The sequence below is a fragment of the Quercus suber genome, unplaced genomic scaffold (assembly GCF_002906115.3).
Source record: "Quercus suber isolate HL8 unplaced genomic scaffold, Cork oak 2.0 scaffold_515, whole genome shotgun sequence".
Classification (NCBI taxonomy): Eukaryota; Viridiplantae; Streptophyta; class Magnoliopsida; order Fagales; family Fagaceae; genus Quercus; species Quercus suber.
In genome coordinates, this window is record NW_027069964.1 from 447,648 (window position 1) to 467,191 (window position 19,544).

Consider the following 19,544-nt stretch of genomic DNA (forward strand, 5'->3'; position numbering starts at 1 on the left):
GGATGGGCCCATTGTGTGAAAGACCTGTTGAGGATGGATCCATCATGAACGGACACAACCTAGACAGATCAATTGGCCATGTGTCAGACAGAAACCCTAGATGGGAATACTTGCGGCGCACACCATAGAATCTTAAAGTAAATAGAATCCTAGCGCAAAGAGGATTCTAGAAGCTGCGCGCATTAATGAAAATCTTCTTTATAAGGAAAAGACTTGTCCATCACGTTTAAGACTTCTCAAGAGGATTCCTATAAGGAAAGGACTTCGACTCCAAGGAAAATAGGTCAATTTTCGACTATTATAAAAGCCTTAATATGCTCACAAATTAAGGTACGCATAATTGGCCCTCTCTAGCACTCTAGAATTATAAGAGTTTCTAACTTGATCTTCGAAGGGTACTTGGCCGGCACCACACCGGTGCTCTCTATGAAGGTCTTTTTTTTTTTTTTCTTGCTGTGCAGGTGTTGTTCCGAATGTGCGAGTATCACATGATTCACTGGTGATTTTTCGGCATCATCAGATGGCGCCGTCTGTGGGAAAGTTTCATTCTTTGCAATTTATAAGCCGTGTTAACGCTTCCCGGACAAAAGAGTTGCATGGTGCTCACTCGCTCAATGGCAACCACCAATGACATCGAAGGAGAGGAACCACCCACAATTGCTCTCGAGAGACAGGTCCAAACTCTCACCGCAACTGTGGAGCGTCTCACCAAACAAAACCGCGACCTAGAAGAGTAGTTGCACCAAAAAAATGCAGCACCAAACAATCAGAGGGAGGACCAAGAAGGTACCAACGTTGTGCGAAGAGATCGAGAGGGGCCTGAAGGTAGCAACGCCCTAAGCAGACCAGAACAACAACATATGAGCCTCTCATCCCTCATGGATACGGCTCCACCTCCTATTATCACGGAGATGCAAGCGATGAAGGAACAGATGGAGGTCATGATGAACACCCTCAAGGGACGAGTGTCCAGCAATCTTAATGACCTAGTCAACCGGACCGACTCTCCGTTCACCGCCCCCGTCAATTCCTTTCCCCTACACATAAGTTTCACATGCCACAGATAGAAAGTTACGACAAGGTCAAGGACCCTCTAGATCACCTGGAAACCTTCAAAACCTTGATGCACCTTCAAGGGGTAGCAGACGAAATCATATGTAGGGCCTTCCCTACAACGCTTAAGGGTCCCACAAGGATATGGTTCAATCGACTGACGCCGAACTTTATCAGCAATTTCAAGGAACTAAGCGCTCAGTTTACTTCACACTTTATCGGGGGACATAGGTACAAGAAGTCCACGGCGTACTTGATGAGCATCAGGCAGCGAGAGAATGAGATGCTGAGATCCTACATAACTTGCTTCAATAAGGAAGCACTCTCGATCAATGAAGTCGATGACAAGATACTTGTAGTAGCCTTCACGAATGGTTTGCGTAAGGGTAAGTTCTTGTTCTCTTTATACAAAAACGACCCAAAAACCATGTCAGAAGTACTCTATAGGGCCACCAAGTACATGAATACGGAAGACGCACTGCTGGCTCGGGAGGAAAAGCCTAGGAAGAGAGAGCGGCAGGAAGATGCACGACAGGACCAAGGACGGAAGAAACCAAGAACAGGAGACAAAAGGGATGAAAGGCACCCTAAGCCCCAGGGAGGAAGGTTTACAAGCTTCACTCCATTAAATGCCCCAATAGACCAAGTCTTGATACAGATCAAAGACGAAGGAGCTTTAACATTTTCAGGGAAGCTAAAGAGTGATCCAAACAAGCGAGCTAGAGACAAGTATTGTCGCTTCCATTGTGACCACGGCCATGACACGGCCGATTACTATGACCTAAAGTAATAGATTGAGGCCCTTATCAAACAAGGAAAGTTGCAGAAGTTCGTCAACAAGGAGAGAACGGATCTAAATCCTCAAGAGTAGGCCCTCCGACGGGATAATGAGTGTCCGAGGCCCCCTATTGGAGACATAAGGATGATTGTAGGGGGAACCACGACTATTGGCTCATCCAAAAAGGCTCGAAAGACCTACCTTAGGATGATCCAAAACGTCCAGCTAACGAGCTCCGTACCTAAGATAGCGCGGAAGGAAAGCCCCATCGTCGAGTTCTCAGAAGAAGATGCGTAACGTCTTCATCATCCACATGACGACACACTTGTTGTTAGCATACGTGTGGGGCACTACAATGTGCACTAGGTGTTGGTCGACAACGATAGCTTAGCAGACATCCTATACTACCCAGCGTTCTAGCAAATGAGAATCGACAGAGAAAGATTGATACCAACAAATGCTCCGCTGGTCGATTTTGGAGGAACAAGGGTATTTCCAATGGGCATGGTCACGCTTTCGATAACAATAGGTGACTATACTCAGCAAATCACTAAGGATGTGACATTCCTCGTGGTCAATTGTTCGTCTGCTTACAATGCTATCCTCGGACGACCCAACCTTAACTCGTGGAAGGCAGCAACATCTACGTACCACCCAATAATCAAATTTCCTACGGACTATAGGGTCGGCAAGTTACGAGGAAATCAGGTGGCAGCATACGAATGCTACATTGCCATGTTAGAGATGGAGGACCACCAACAGACTATGTGCATAGAAGAGCAACTGACCATAGCAAAGCCAGTTGAAGAACTAGAAGAGATAACACTCGATGAATCAAGACCTGAACGAATGACTAAAGTGGGGACACTGGCTAGCCAGCCAATATGTCAAGCCCTCGTAGCTTTCCTTAAGATGAATCAAGATGTCTTTGCGTGAAGCCATGAGGACATGCCCAGGATTGATCCCTCGGTCATAGTTCATAGTCTGAATGTAAACCCCGCATATTCACCCGTCCGACAGAAAAAGCGAGTGTGCGCGCATAAGCGAGACAGAGTGATAGCAGAAGAGGTCAGGAAGCTACTGGAAGTAAATTTCATTCGAGAAGTGTACTACCCCCATTGGTTGGCGAACGTAGTCATGGTCAAGAAGGCTAATGGGAAGTGGCAAATGTGCGTCGATTTCACGGACCTCAATAGGGCGTGCCCGAAGGACAGCTACCCCCTCCCTCGGATAGATACTTTAGTAGACTCAACAGCAAGACACTAGCTCCTAAGCTTCATGGACGCCTTTTCGGGCTATAATCAAATCAAGATGAAGGAGGCCGATCAAAACGTTCACGCATTAGATTGGGAGGAACGTATAAGTTTACGTTGATGACATGTTGGTGAAGAGCCTGCACAAAATGACCACCTAAACGAACTCGAAGAGACGTTCGACACCTTGCGGTCATATAACATGAAGCTGAATCCAAGCAAGTGCGTGTTCGGAGTAACGGCAGGGAAATTCTTGGGCTTCATGGTATCCCAAAGAGGTATAGAGGTCAACCCGGAAAAGATACAGGCCATAATAGAGTTAGAACCACCGAGGACGGTGAAAGAGTTGCAAAGCTTGAATGGCAAAATTGCAGCCTTAAATAGGTTCGTCTCTAAAGCAACGGACAAATGTCTGTCATTCTTCCGCACTCTAAGAAAATCGTTCGAATGGATGAACGAGTGCCAGAAGGCATTTGAAGACTTGAAGAAATACCTTTCATCTCCACCATTACTCAGCCCGTCCAAACTAGGAGAAGAACTCTACCATTACTTAGCAGTTTCGCAAGCAGCGGTCAGCACGGCCTTAGTAAGAGAGGAAGAAAGATCCCAATGACTCGTCTATATTATAAGTAGGGCATTCCGAGGAGCAGAAGAGAGGTACCCCCAGATGGAGAAGTTAGCCTTCGCACTGGTAACTGCAGCATGAAAGCTCAAGCCGTACTTTCAAACCATACCATCATAGTCTTGACGAATCAGCCCCTGAAAAGAGCTATGAGCAGCCCTGAGGCTGCTAGATGAATGGCTTTATGGGTAATAGAGCTGAGCAAATTTGATATACAATATCGCCCGAAAACCGTGATAAAGGGGTAAGCTGTGGCAGACTTCATCGCTGAATATACTCAATTGGAAGGCAAGGGAGCGAAAGTCCTCGGACAATAGAGCATCCACACGGACGGATCTTCAAATAGACAAACCGGAGGTGCTAGTATGGTGATCCAAACCCCGAAGGAAAATAAAATTGAATGCATGATCCGATTGGACTTCCCCATGGCCAACAATAAGGCCGAGTATGAAGCCTTGGTGGTAGGGTTAGACCTTGCAAAGGCAGCAAGTGTTGAAAACATGATCGTACATTGTGATTCTCAAGTAATAACAAGTTAGATTAATGGCGTCTACGAGTGCAAAAATGAAAGGATGAAGAAGTACTTGGAAGAAGTGAAGAATCGGATCGGCAGCCTCAAAGTCAGATTAGTTCAAATCCCAAGGGAGGAGAACGAATGTGCCGACTGTGTTGCAAAAGTGGCCTCTGCAGAATTTATACTTGTCCCCGAACAGGTATTGTCGTTTGTCCAAATCTCCTTGCTTATTAATGACAGAACAAATGTACAGGAAGTGAATTCTGGGAACAACTGGACTACGCCATTAATAACATACTTGAGATCTGGCACTTTGCTAGACAGGAAAGACATTGCTAGGAAGTTGAAAGTCCAGGCCTCATGATTTGTGCTAATTAGAGATGTCTTATACAAAAGAGGATTTTTGCGACCGTACCTGAGGTGTTTGACCTACAATGAAGGAGACTACGTGATGAGACAAGTCCACGAGGGTATCTGTGGAAACCACTTGGGGGCACGGTCCTTAGTACACAAGTTGATTCGAGCAGGGTACTATTGGCTTACAATGTTAAAGGACGCACAAGCTTATGTCAAGAATTGCGACAAGTGCCAAAGGTTTAGTAATTTCATCAGGCAATTGTTTGAAGAGCTGACCCCCATGACGACCCCTTGGCCATTTGCTTAATGGGATCTAGATATTATGGGCCCCTTCCTGACAGCGGTAAGGCAACTAAAATTTCTGATAGTCGGTATCGACTACTTCATTAAGTGGGTGGAAGCAGAGGCCCTAGCCACTATCACGGAGAACAACATTCGAAGCTTTGTATGGAGAAATATTATCTGCAAGTACGAGATACCAAGAGTGCTCGTCTCCGACAATGGAAAGCAGTTCGACAACAAAGCATTTAGGGACTTTTGTTCGAAGCTGGGTATCAAGAATCACTACTCATCGCCCGCACACCTACAGGCCTATGGACAAGTCGAAGTTACGAATCGATCCTTACTCAAGATCATCAAGGCCTGGCTCGAGGGGGCAAAGGGCGTCTGGCCTGACAAACTACCAAGCATCCTGTGGGCATACTGTACTACAACAAGAACACCCACTGTGGAGACGCTGTTTCAACTAGCATACGGAAGTGATGCTATCATCCCAGCAAAAGTTGGGCTCACAAGCTATCGGGTGGAGAACTAAAACAAAAATAAGAACGAAGAGGCCTTGCGCCTTCAGCTAGACTTGGTGGACGAGATCCAGGCAATAGCAGAGCAGAGGTTGGTGCGATACCAGAATCTCATGGCAAAATACTACAACTCCAACGTCAGGCATAGAGACTTTCAGATTAGAGATCTTGTACTACAAAAAGTGATGGGCGTTGCTAGAGACCCTTCGCAGGGAAAACTCGGCCCCAACTAGGAAGGACCCTATAGGATCACATCATAGCAAAGAAGGGGCACCTACCATCTCGAAACGCTGGACGGACGAATGCTGCAGCACCCATGGAACACAGAGCACTTACGAAAGTACTACCATTAGAGATGATATAAAGAACATCGACGTTCCCCAATTTCCCAGTTTATTATTTAATTTCCAAGTTTATTATTTAGTTTAACTATTACTAGTTTTTACTTCGGACAATTCTTTCTACAAATGCCTTTTTAAGCCCAAGGGAGCAAGTACTTTTCTCCAAACGCATGGTTTTTTTTTTTAGATTAATAAAAAGAATATTCAGACACAACTATGTTTTTTTTACTTAAATTATAAGTCCACAAGATGGATGGATCATCCCAAGAGGATGAAAATCCTAAGTCCCAAAGAGGACAAATATAATCTAAGTCCACAAGATAGACGGATCATCCCATAAGGAAGAAAAACTTAAGTCCCAAAGTGGACGGGTACAATCTAAGTCCACCAGATGGACGGATCATCCCATAAGGATGAGAACCCTAAGTCCCAAAGTGGACGAGTACAATCTAAGTCCACCAGATGGACGGATCATCCCAAGAGGATGAAAACTCTAGGTCCTAAAGAGGACAAATACAATCTAAGTCCACAAGATGGATGAATCCTCCCATAAGGATGAAAACCCTAAGTCCCAAAGTGGACAGGTACAATCTAAGTCCACCAGATGGATAAATCATCCCAAGAGGATGAAAACCCTAAGTCCTAAAGAGGACGGGCACAATTTAGTCCATAAGATGGACGGATCATCACAAGATAGACGGATCATCCCAAGAGGATGAAAACCCTTAGTCTCAAAGTGGACGGATGTAATTGAAGTCCATAAACTGGATGGAACATCCTAAAAGGATGAAAACCCTAAGTCTCAAAGTGGACGGGTACAATCTAAGTCCACAATATTTATGTGGAGAAGACCCCTGAATAGTGCAACCTCAGCTACCGCCACTTACAAAGAACTAAAGTAGACACATGACGTGACATGCACTTGAGTAAATGCGCGGATGAAGAACAGGTGGACGATGGAGATGATAGGAAGGGACACTATATAAAGAAGAAGGGTCACTGATAATGGGGAACCGAAAAAGAAAAAGAAAAAGAGAGAGAAACGCTCTACTGTAGTTCTAAATGTTGTAATCACTGTTCATTCAATAAAACACCTCTTCGGACATTCATTCATGGAGTTATCTGAGCTTTAGTTCATGTTATCATCATTGCACGTAACCTAGCCAACTGTTCTGTGCTTCATAACCAGCCCAGCTCGCCCACTCTCACAAATTCATTGTTCTGGGTTCGTTAGGCCTTTAACCCATATCCTTTGGGCTTGGGCTACAAAAACTGACCCTACAATTGGCACCGTCTGTGGGAAGAGCTTGCGCAGGGGTGGAGACAACAGTAGGTGATGGCTGAACACGGTGAACAAGAAGCGGAGTCTAGGGCATCTCAGCACGAGGACCCTTTCCTTAACCTGGAGCGAAGACAAGACCGCGAGGGTAGCGTGCACACCATACCCCCTGGTCAGAGCCAGTCACATGGCGGAAGCCAAATGTCCCATGCAGAGAAGAACCGAGATTTGCAGTGGGAGGTTGAAAAGCTAAGAAGGGAGTTACGCCATACAAAGAGGAAACGGGCTCCCTCGTATTCTGATGAGGACCCTGATGATGAGTCGGACGTCACTTATCAACCCAAATCTAAGACACCAGCCAGCGAGTCCTATACCTATGAACAGGAATCTCCTCACGAGGGGCAACGCAGAAGTCCATCACGCGGAGACGTTGGAAGCAACGCCATGAGCAAGGCTCTAAACCAAATTTTTAGGTCACCCTTCACGCGCAGGATCGAAGAGGCCAGACTTCCTCGGCGCTTTAACCAACCAACGTTCACCATCTACAACGGCAAAACAGACCCCGTGGAACACGTGAGTCATTTTAACCAAAGGATGGCTGTCTACTCCAGGGATGAGGCACTGATGTGCAAGGTTTTTCCTTCCAGTCTTGGGCCAGTTGCCATGAGGTGGTTCGATGGGCTGAACCCAAATTCCATCAGCTCTTTCAAAGAGTTCACCCAAGCTTTTGGTTCACGATTTGTCACATGCCGAAGAGTGGCCCGACCTCTGTCTTCTCTGCTGTCTTTGACCATGCAGGAAGGAGAATCCCTGAAGGTATACTCGGATAGATATTGGGAAATGTTTAACGACATGGAGGGCAATTTTGACGCAATGGCCCTGGAAACGTTTAAGCTCGGCCTCCTTACCGATCACGGTTTAAGGACATCCCTGTCTGGTAAACCCGTTACTAACATTCGTCAGCTAATGGACCGTATTGAGAAGTACAAGAGAGTTGAAGAAGACCAACAACAAGTGAAAGACAAGGAGAAGGTTATCCCTCTAGAAAGGAGGGATTTTAGGTCGGATCGATACACCGCAGCAAACTGAGGAGAGATTTTCCTGCGCAATCAGGAACAGCCAATCCCCAGACTGTCAACACCGTATTCAGGGACCCAGTCCACCAAGTTTTAGAAAAGGTCAAGAACAAGCCGTTCTTCAAGTGGCCGAACAAGACGGCAGGGAATCCTGATAGACGTAATCGCAATCTCTACTGCCAATACCACCAGGATCATGGGCACACGACTAAGGACTGCAGGAACTTGTAGATTCATTTGGAACAACTAGTCAGCGAGGGAAAATTGCGACATCTCCTACATCACACCAGCGGCCGAGGAGGTTCGATGAGCGCGGACTCCCGGAGGGATGATCTTCTGAAACCCCCTCTGAGAACTATCAACGTTATCTTTGCGGCCCCAGGAAGAACAGGATCCTGGCCATCCAAGGTCTTGTCTGTGGATCGGTTATCTGCGGGGGAATCTGGCCAAGGTCCAAAGAGGTGCAAACTTGATAATCAGCTGGTTTTAGGCTTCTCGAACGCTGACAAGGTGGGCACTGTCTAGCCTCATGATGATGCGTTGGTCGTCACCCTCAGAATTAGGGGGTACGATGTGAAACGGGTGATGGTTGATCAAGAAAGCGCTGCGGAAATAATGTACCCTGATCTCTACAAGGGGTTGAACCTCAAACTTAGTGACTTAACACCATATCATTCTTCGCTGATCAGTTTTGAAGGAAGAGTTGTTACCCCGAAGGAACAAATACGACTGCTTGTGCAGACCGGCTTAGAGGTGGTGGCGGTGGATTTCATAGTTGTGGACGTTTTTTCACCCTACACGGCAATTGTAGCCAGACCTTGGCTTCATGCGCTAGGGGCGGTTTCTTCCACCTTGCATCAGAAAATCAAATATCCTTTCGAAGGCCGAGTTTGCGAAATTCGGGGGGATCAATCCGTAGCAGGGCAATGCTTAGTGGCTGCTATTCAACACGAGCCAGGAGCCGAGTCATCAACCAGGGGCTTATAGCAACCAAAGCACCAGTCATCGCCCATTGAAGAACCGGACCAGGGCGCAGGGTGCGAAGATTTGACAAAAGTCATCATTGGGGATAATCCCGAGAAATTCTTTCAACTCGGATCCCAATTGCCGTTGCAGGAAAAAGAGGAGTTAGTGCAACTTCTTAAAGAAAACCTTGACGTATTCGCTTGGGACGCTTATGAAGCCCCTGGGGTGGATCCGAAATTTATATGCCACAATTTGAAAGTAAACCCCATGATCACCCCTAAGAAGCAGCCTCCTCGGCGTCCGTCTAAGGAACACGCTGAGGCAGTCAGAGAAAAAGTGGCAAAGCTCAAATAAGCAGGGGCTATTAAAGAGGTCTTCTACCCAGAGTGGTTGGCAAATACTGTGGTGGTGAAGAAAAAGAGCGGGAAATGGCGAGTATGTGTGGACTTCACCGACTTAAACAAGGCATGCCCCAAAGACCCATTCCCCGTGCCTAAAATCGATCGGCTAGTAGATGCCACCGTCGGCCACCCCCGAATGAGTTTCTTGGACGCGTTTCAAGGCTATCATTAGATACCCTTAGCCCAGGAAGACCAGGAGAAGACTGCTTTTGTGACTCCCATGGGCAACTATCACTATAAGGTGATGCCTTTCGGCTTAAAAAATGCGGGTTCTACTTACCAGAGGATGATGACGAGAATGTTTGAACCACAGCTGGGAAGGAATATCGAGATTTACATAGATGACATGGTGATGAAGAGCAAAGTGGTGTCCGAGCACGTGAAGGACCTAGAAAGCACTTTCGAAGTTCTCAGGAAGTACAAACTACGCTTGAACGCTGCTAAGTGCTCGTTTGGTGTGGGGTCAGGCAAGTTTCTGGGATATATGGTGACTCACAGGGGAATTGAGGTCAACCCTGATCAGATAAAGGCCATCAATGAGTTGCAAGCTCCTCGAAATCCCAAGAAGGTTCAGAAACTGACAAGGATGACGGCAGCCCTAAATCGATTTATCTCTCGATCAGCGGATAGGTGTTGGCCCTTCTTTTTCTTGATTAACAAGTGGAAAGGGTTCGAGTGGACAGAAGAGTGTGCCGTGGCCTTCCAACAGTTGAAAGATTATCTAGCCTGACCACCAATCATGTCCAGCCCTGAACCCGACGAGGTATTGTTTGCATATATCGCTGTAGCTACCCATGTCGTAAGCTTGGTGCTGATCCGAACAGAGGACGGTATGCAGAAACCCGTTTACTGCGTAAGTAAGTCGCTTCATGAAGTCGAGGTCCGTTATTTACCGTTGGAGAAGGCTATTTTAGCGGTGGTGCACAGTACATGAAAGCTCCCGCATTACTTCCAAGCCCATATAGTCATCGTCCTCACCCAGCTTTCACTCAGGGCTATACTCCGAAGTGCAGACTACACTGGGAGAATTGCAAAATGGGGGACGATCCTAGGGGCTTTTGACATCAAATATATGCCACGTACCTCGATCAAGGGCCAGGTGCTTGCTGATTTGGTAGCCAAGTTCACAGAGCCCCGGCTAGAAGAGGTGAAGTCGACATCGGACATGGATGAAAAATCGGTTAGCATGATTTTTCAACAAGAGCCTTCCCTTTAGGAGGCGTACGTGGATGGTACGGAAAACCAGAGAGGCTCCGGAGTGGGGCTAGTGCTGATATCCCCCGAAGGAATCGTTATTGAAAAAGCATTAAGGTTGGGCTTCTCGGCGACAAATAATGAAGCGGAATACGAAACCCTATTGATGGGGATGAGTATGGTCCAAAGGATGGGAGGAAAGGCAGTAAAAGTATTCTCGGACTCAAGACTGGTTGTGGGTCAAGTCCAGGGAGAGTTTGAGGCAAAGGACGAAAGAATACAGGGATACCTGAGCCGAGCTAAACATCTGTAGTCAGGGTTCGAGTCTTTCAGCTTGCTGTATATTCCTAGGAGTGGCAACTCACACGCTGACTCCTTGGCCACTCTAGCCACCTCTTCGGCACAAGATTTGCCGAGAGTTATCCTCGTTGAGGACCTGCATAAGCCTACCGAAGCTGGAAAAGGAGTAATTCAAGTACATCAGGTCAGGGCTGGACCCAGTTGGATGGACCCGCTGGTCAAGTTCCTGAAGGAAGATATCCTGCCTGAAGAGAAGGGAGAAGCCGATAAAATTCGGAGGAAGGCAGCCAGGTTCTGGTTGTCCGAGAATTAGAAACTATGCAAACGTTCCTATTCAGGGCCGCATTTGTTGTGCGTGCATCCTGAAAAAGCTGAGCTGTTATTAGAGAAACTGCATGAAGGAATCTGCGGAAGCCACACTGGAGGAAGATCCTTGGCTCACCGAGCCATCACTCAAGGTTATTGGTGGCCGAACATGCAAAAGGAAGCCCTGGATTATGCCAAAAAATGTGATTAGTGTTAGCGGTTTGCCCTGCACATTCATCAGCCATGGGGGACTCTCAACCCGCTATCCAGCCCATGGCCTTTTGCCCAATGGGGCTTGGATATCGTGGGACCATTCCCTAAGGCTGCAGGAAACAAGAAATATCTGCTGGTCGGCACTGATTACTTCACCAAGTGGGTCGAAGCAGAGCCTCTTGCGAATATCCGAGACGTAGACGTGTAAAAGTTTTTGTGGAAGAGTATAGTTACTCGATTTGGAGTCCCATATGCTTTCATCTCGGACAATGGCCTGCAGTTTGATAGCAAAGGATTTAGGAGCTATTGTAGCGAGCTGGGGATTATAAATAGGTACTCCACCCCAGCTTATCCCCAGGGTAACGGCCAGGCTGAAGCTGTCAACAAGGTCATTGTGAATGGTTTGGAAAAGAGATTAGATGACGCGAAGGGTAAATGGGTAGAAGAATTACCACATGTGCTTTGGGCTTACAAAACCACTCCGCGCAGGTCTACTGGAGAGACCCCCTTCTCGATGACCTACGGGGCTGAAGCTGTCATATCCTTGGAAACTGGATTCCTAACGCTGAGAACTAGCTCGTTTAGCCCGGTGGGTAACGATGGGCTGCTAGAGAAGAGCTTGGACCTCATTGATGAAAGGAGGGAAAATGCAATGGTCCGATTAGCACATTACCAACAAAAGCTAAGACAGGGCTACGATGCCAACGTAAAGCTCAGACCTCTGGAACCAGGCGATCTCGTACTAAGAAAGGTGGTTGGCACTGCAAAGAACCAAGCTTGAGGAAAATTAGGGCCTAATTGGGAAGGGCCATATCGTATTACTTCAGGAGTTGGCATTGGGGCATACTTCCTTGAAGACCTAAACAGTCACGTGATACCACGCCCGTGGAATGTAAATAACCTCAAAAGGTATTATTATTAATCAGACTCTTTTTTTAATCAGCATACCAATCTATTATGATTCCTTTAAGTGTTTAAACTTAAATCCATTCATGCCTGTAGTCCTCGGACCAGATGATTTGGGTTAGTTAACACGATGTCACAATTCCTTTAAGTGTTTAAACTTAAATCCATTCATGCCTGTAGTCCTCGGACCAGATGATTTGGGTTAGATAACACTATGCTACGATTCCTTTAAGTGTTCAAACTTAAATCCATTCATGCCTGTAGTCCTCGGACCAGATGATATGGGATTAGTTAGCACTGTTACAGTTTCATTAAATGTTTAAACTTAAGTCTTTAAGTAAACACTCTATCACAGCTCTCTTACTGCTTGAATCTAGATCCAATGTAACGGTCCTTATTGAAGTGTCACTCTCTGATGAGGCATGATTAAGATTCCTAAACGTGTTTCGATTAACCCTAACCTATATTACCATTTAGTCTTTTGTACACATTCGGAAAGGCTTGTGGAGCTTTTTACTATAACCCCTGTAGTTTTTGTTGTTTAGTAATAATTCTCATACATTCTGCCCCTTTTCTAACACCAATCTTAGTCATGCGAGTTGTTAACATGATATCAGGATCACAATAAAGTTAAGGCACAGAGCTTTAATAGTAATAGTGAGTCATATTACACAGCAAAGCAAATGAATGCAAGGGAAAAACTACTTCATTAATTAGGAAAATGGCTTACAAGATCTCTTACAAAAAGAAAAACACAAAGAAAAGGGGGGCCCTATGTGTCTACTCTTGAGCTGAAGGAACCACAGGGTCAGCAACCTGGCCTGTCTAAACAGCAGCTCCTGGGGCTTGGCTCTGGGACTCAGCAGGAGTCTTCTCTTCGTCCAACCCTTGATCTTTGTCTTTGGCTGGTTCAACTGGCAGATCAGCCTCTCTGGGTGCATCAAGGGCAGATGGGGAAGCTACACTGACTAAGCTTTGCTCCGTAGCCTCCAAAAGTTGGGGAGCAGGAGGAGAGTCAGTCTCTGGGAGCTCTAGGATGTCTGGATGGTAGTATATGCTCCCAGGTAGCCTCAGGGGAGAGTCCGAAGGGACCCCAGCAACATCTAGTGCCTTTTGCCAGGTTACATCGCAGTACTCGCGAGTAACCAGAGCAAATTGCTCCATAAGCTGCTTTCCAATCTCGTCCACTCCTAGCTGATATGCCGCTTTCCTCTCAGCTTCAACTGACTCCTTGGTCAGTTGAACCGCCTGCTCAGCTGCTCGGGCGCCCTTCTTAGCTTTCTGGAGTTCAGCCCTGAGACCCTTCACCAGCTCCCTTTCAGTCGCCAAGTTGGTCTCTGACGCGCGCAATTGTTTGCGCTGTTCCTCGGCCTGGGTCACGGCGGTTTGAAGGCCGGCCTTATGGTTGTCCCTTTCCCAGGTCACGACCTTAAGCTGCTCGGATGTGCGAGCATAATCGTCCTTCAGCAGACCAAGAGCCTTCTCCGCCTCGGATTGGGACTGGGCTGCTACTTGGGCCTCGAGGGAGGACTTTTTGTTCCATTCCTCAGCCACGTAGATCTGCTGAGTAATCTGCATGACCACATTTTCAGCACAAGATGAAGAAAGGAAGCAATGCAAGTTAAAAATGGAACCCAAATTAAGAGAGTAAGTTCATTTACCATGGCCATGTCCCTCTTAAGGGATAAGAAGAGCTCCTGCTGGCTGAAACGCCTAAATGACTCCATATCATGAGGGAGGAGGAGTGGCTGTTGCAGGGCTTCAGCAACGTATCCTACCCTTCCCCCCATCATAGTTCCTGAGGGACGTATTCCAAAGAATGGGGGCGCCATCCAGCTCAAGCCTTGGGGACCATATGCGAGGTCCTGCTCCTCGGCGGACCTCGGCCGCAACGTTTTCGTCACGGTTTTCAGTGGAAAAGGCCCTCTTGCCTCGGTCCCTTGCCGTCCTCTGCTGCTTGCTCACCTTGGGTGGCACCCCCACCTCCCTCTCTTCGGGCTCATGGGGCCTCTTCTTCTGAAGGTTCGGCATGGTTTTCAAGCCGACTCCAAGAGTCGCGGTAGGCGCTGGAGGCAGGATCTTTGCTAGTTGGGAGGTCGTAGCGCCTTTCTGCTCGGCCTTTTTGCCTCTATGCTTCATCAAGAGTTTCAAATCCGCCATGTCTCCGTCCGAAGAGTCGTTGGGGAGGGCAGTTATCAAAAACGGGTGGACACTGGAATGCCTGTCACCTCCTTCCTCGGCGTTCGAGACCTCTACTACTTGATTTGCCCCTGAAGCCTCCCCTCAAAAGTGGAACTTGTCTATTTGTTCTTCTAGCGAGGAGGTGGAGGAGCCAACCTTTTCACCCTCAACCTCTGGTCCAAGGGGAACTTGCTGTAATGGCTGGATGAGAGGGGGTATAGCTCGGGGGTTTGGATGTGGTACTGGTGGAAGGTCGTGTGGTGCCAAAAAGCCCCTGAACGAAACGTCAATACGGTTAAGACGTTCATCTCCCTGGACTATCGCGTTGCCGACCGGTTGGAGGTTTTTTCGCCTCGCTGTGTACCCTAGGATGAGGGGAGCCGATCAGAGTTGGCCGTCCTCACTTACGAAGATCTTGGACCGTAGCAAATAGTTGAGCGCGGCAAAGTTAGTGAGGCTGAGCTGAGGAGATATATTTCTTCTATCTGTTACAAGTCACAGCAGAGCTTTGTTAGAAACCGGAAAGCAGCAATACAGGAAGAATAAAAAACTGTTAAAAAGCGAAGGTCCTGAGCCTATGGTTAGTGTGCTTAAGTCTAATGGGTCCCACCTGGCTCTCCTGCTCTGGTTGGACAGTGAGGACCGTCATACCATGCGCCCGAGATGATCACGTAGTCATCCTTCATCCCTTTATTGGATTTGGGGAGGCAGGAAATGAGTTTAACAATGTCAGACCGGGACTTCAAATAATATCCCGCCCCTTGCTGGCTGTGGAACTCGTACATATGCACCACGTCGTGCCAGGTGAGCCCCAATCCTAGGTGGCGGTTGAGGTCCTCGATGGCCCCTAAGATCCTAAACATGTTAGACGTGCACTGCCAAGGGGTGATCCTATGGTTTATAAGATAACTAGTGGTGATAGGGCCTATAGGAATCGTCATCCCCCCTTCTAGGAAGGCGATGAAAGGGATCATAACCTCCCCCGTTTCCCGATCAGTTAGTATTTTCTTCGGAGGGCAATACTTCACCCCCACGTTTGGAGGTATGCGGTATATGGCCCTGAACTTCTCCAGCTGGGTGGGGCTGTCTACCAGATACTCTAGTTTACCCATCACTCAACGGAAAAACGGAGGCACAACGTAGCAGTGAGGAAATGGTCGCCCAAACTGAAAAATAGACGGCCAAAGAGAAAACTGAAGGATTGAGATGGTGAAAACTTACAGGAACAGGGATAGAAACTGATCTCTGAACTTGCAGAAGGATTCCTGAGGACTCTGGGAAGAAGCAAAATCGGCGATTGGAAGAGCTCTGAGCGTTTGTGTGCTTGTTCTTGTGGGATGATTTGAAAGTTGCAAAGTGAGGAGAAATGTCCACCTCTGGGATTTTATACGAGGTCAAACGAAAGGGCAGAAGTTATTTTGCCAAAGTCCCGAGGAAGAACCCCGTCTGTTGGATCAATAGCCCACCGTTGGATGCAATGGACAGGGCGCCCCCCGGCGTAATTAATGCAGCGCTTCGGGAATCCGGAAAACAACGGCAGTAATGATGGAATGTGCGCATCTATATCTACACGCATGCCAGGCCGAACTTTTTTCTGTTTCCAAGCTTTTACCCTGTAACAAGTCAAAATCCCACTTTTTCCCTTCGGATGCGAAGGAAAAATTAAGATTTTTAGGGGCTATTATGGGGGGAAAAAGCCCAAAGCTACTTAATGGGCCCGGAACCCCCTGTTAAGGACTGTTGTGTTTCTGAGGATTAATAGGTGGTTGGGGCGGCCTATCTAAAGCAGGAAGCCCAGAAACAGAAGGGGAGTGTCGTCTGAAGAGGTCACCATTGGTCCGAAGACATCTTGCTCCTCGGCTATGATGAGCCTTGATCAAATAAACGTGTGGAAGGTCCGACTAATCTTCCCAACGATCCCAACGGTAATGATAGGTCCTGGGTGGATCTAGAAATGATCAGAACTAAAAAATATCTAAAGGAAAAGCTGCTACCACTGCATTTAATGCGCTGCGACAGCTTTTCTGGCCGCATTTATGTGGAGAAGACCCCTGAACAGTGCAACCTCAGCTACCGCCACTCACAAAGAACTAAAGTAGACACATGACGTGACATGCACTTGAGCAGATGCGTGGATGAAGAACAGGTGGATGGTGGAGATGATAGGAAGGGATGCTATATAAAGAAGAAGGGTCCCTAATAATGGGGGACCGAAAAAGAAAAAGAGAAAGAGAGAGAAAAGCTTTATTGTAGCTCTAAATGTTGTAATCATAGTTCACTCAATAAAATGCCTCTTCGGACATTCATTCATGGAGTTATCTGAGCTTTAGTTCATGTTATCATCACTGCACGTAACCTAGCCAACTGTTCTGTGCTTCATAATCAGCCCAGCTATTTCGCCCACTCTCTACAAATTCATTGTTCTGGGTTCATTGGGCCTTTAACTTATATCATTTGGGCTTGGGCTACAAAAATTGACCTTACACTCTTACTTTATAAAAGTATATTTATACCTTTTGTGGATCTAGCTTAACCTTTTTTTTTCTTAAAAAAAAAAAAAAAGAACTTAACATTTAAAAAAAAAAACAAGTGGGAGAAGGATTTAGGTTATTATGTATAAATTTAATAATTTAATAATTAATATATGTGTGCTTTGTTTAAATATTAATAACTCCATACAAGTTATATAAGAGAATAAAATGATACATCTTTTAATAACACCATAAAAGTTTTTTAAAATTTTCTTCAACGTTGCCTTTAGGAATGTTTTTTTTTGTGGGAGGGGGCATAGAATAGGTGCTATTGAGCCCTCAGTTTGACTTGCCATTTGTGAAAATTAAAAATTCTGTATATTTTTAATACAATATTGTTCAATTCATATATAATAGTACAGACACTTGTGGTTTCAAACGTCTTGGATCCAAGGTGTAATCAGGATTTAGTCCTGCACAAATTGCATTGTCTTGCAAATGACACAATGATACATAAAAGCCATCATAAGAAATCATTTTATTTGATAATAATTATTCAAATGACATTACAAAAGGAGAACCAAACAAATGTTATTCAAACTTCATAGTGGTTCACTATCACTATTTCATAGATTTTTCAAAACTCTAGTTTGGCGCGAATGCTTTTTGAAGATATTCAACTACATTCTTGTCTAGTTGGAAGGCCTTGATGAGAACATCAAGATTGATGGGAGGAACAGATCCAAAGACCGCATTTGCTATGGTGATCACCCCAGGATTTTGGCTGCTAAGACCAGCAAAGGCAAGACCAATAGTCTTCCCTATGTTGAATTGGAAGTGAATGAGACCGATTGGGAATACAAAGACATCTCCCTTGTTTAGAACTTTGGTGAAGAGTTTGTTTGGGTTGGATGTGACAAATCCAACTAAGAATGTACCCTCAATGACTACAAAAAGCTCAGTGCCACGAGGGTGAGTGTGAGGAGGATTCAGGCCATATGGTACAAAGTCAAGGCGAGCCAAAGATATGCCTAGAGTGTTGAGACCTGCTAATTTATCGACATTCACAAGAGTGACATTTGATCCGACTTTGTTTCCAGTGTTTCCGGGAATATTGAGTCCAGAGAAAAAAAAATCATTCGCTGTGACTTGTGTTGGGTCCTTGCAAAATTTTCCATTCACAAATACTACACAAAAGAAAAGCTTGTTATTGTAAAAAATAAGTCATTTTTGTAATAATGAACAGTAACATGTCATGTAGGAAAAAAAAAAACTGTCGGGCACATTTCATTAATGTGTAGAACTTATAATGATTTCAAAAAGAAAAAAGGGATGATACTACTACCAACTGCTAATAACAATGAGAGTGTTTTATACATACCACCAGATTTGATGTCGTTAATTGCGACACAGAAGTCTTGCAAAGGACTAGGGTCATAGGCAGAAACGAAGGAGGATGCCAAGGCCAAAATGGCCACAGTCATAAGGAAAGAAACACCTTTCATATTTGAGGATTATCTCTATATATCTTATATGGTATACTATTCTTGGTTGAGTGAGGGATGAGAAACATAGCAATATGGAAATGTCTATTTATAGAGAGGAGTGAGAGAAGCGGTATGTGTGTCTGCAAAAACTTGATAATTGTTCAACTCTGTCACATTTTTTTTATTTAATTAGGTGAACCAAATGTCTTTAACCACTACTTGTCGTTACATATTATAAACCAAAATAAAATGCTACCTTTTCCGTGGCATTGTGCAGCAGCAATTTTAATGTTGCTTTGGCCAAAATTAATACCATAAAAAATAATGGTTGTTATGCCAACCTAAAATATAATTTTATAAACCTTATCTTGATAGCATATTTAAAATTGAAATGACTGAAGCTCCCATGTATGTTGATTCTGTCCTCAGCAGTGAAATGTTACAACGTTGTAGGCTGCAGCTTGCCACGTGCAACATAACAATACTGTTGGCGTAAAGGCTTGGTGGGTACTAAAGGCTTCTTAATTTTAATGGTTAGTTAGACTTAATGGTTTTCTAGAGTCAACAGACCAATAACTACCAGGTATCTGGTATATTCTTGATGGATATTTAATTCCTTAAGATGTATTTGTTAACCAAACCAAAGGATCAAGATTTTTATCATCTTTGATTGTAACTTAGGATTTTGGAAAATACAACTAATTAAGGAGTACGGACCATTAACATCTAGCACACTTAGTGGGCATTCAAATGTAATACTCGTAACCCTTTGTGTTAAGGTTTTTGGCCCTGGTTGTCACAAGATTCACAATATTAACCAATTCTTAGCCAAGTAATTAATTAGAGTAATTATACTTTAGATCTCTATTGAATATCATCACACAAACATGAATCACATAAGACACCAAAATAATGACTCAAAAAATTGATGAAACAAATCGTTTCATAGTAAAAACTTGGGGGGATTTAACTATCAATCCTCAAGGCAACAAATCTACTAAAATAGAATAGAAATTTATACAGAAAATTTAACCCTAAATCTAATG

At 45.3% G+C, this 19,544-nt stretch overlaps 2 protein-coding genes across 2 annotated transcripts; one reads left to right on the plus strand and one right to left on the minus strand.

Moving 5' to 3' along the window:
- Nucleotides 1-878: 878 nt before the first annotated feature.
- Nucleotides 879-1,843, plus strand: LOC136063351 (uncharacterized). Its single transcript, XM_065763593.1, has 2 exons — nucleotides 879-1,022; nucleotides 1,064-1,843. Exons 1-2 carry the CDS (start codon nucleotides 879-881, stop codon nucleotides 1,841-1,843), a joined length of 924 nt encoding a protein of 307 aa, XP_065619665.1.
- Nucleotides 1,844-17,518: 15,675 nt separating this feature from the next.
- Nucleotides 17,519-18,572, minus strand: LOC112027552 (germin-like protein subfamily 1 member 16). The gene is made up of 2 exons (XM_024060203.2): nucleotides 18,393-18,572; nucleotides 17,519-18,198 (listed from the first exon to the last, which is right to left on the minus strand). Exons 1-2 carry the CDS (start codon nucleotides 18,514-18,516, stop codon nucleotides 17,657-17,659), a joined length of 666 nt encoding a protein of 221 aa, XP_023915971.2. The 5' UTR covers nucleotides 18,517-18,572; the 3' UTR covers nucleotides 17,519-17,656.
- Between the last annotated feature and the right edge of the window lie 972 nt (nucleotides 18,573-19,544).

Coding starts and splice junctions, on each gene's coding strand:
- LOC136063351 (XM_065763593.1), top strand. CDS start 879: ATGGATACGGCTCCACCTCCTATTATCACGGAGATGCAAGCGATGAAG. Junction 1,023..1,063: donor ACTCTCCGTTCACCGCCCCC/GTCAATTCCTTT, acceptor CACATGCCACAG/ATAGAAAGTTACGACAAGGT.
- LOC112027552 (XM_024060203.2), bottom strand. CDS start 18,516: ATGAAAGGTGTTTCTTTCCTTATGACTGTGGCCATTTTGGCCTTGGCA. Junction 18,199..18,392: donor TAACGACATCAAATCTGGTG/GTATGTATAAAA, acceptor TCTTTTGTGTAG/TATTTGTGAATGGAAAATTT.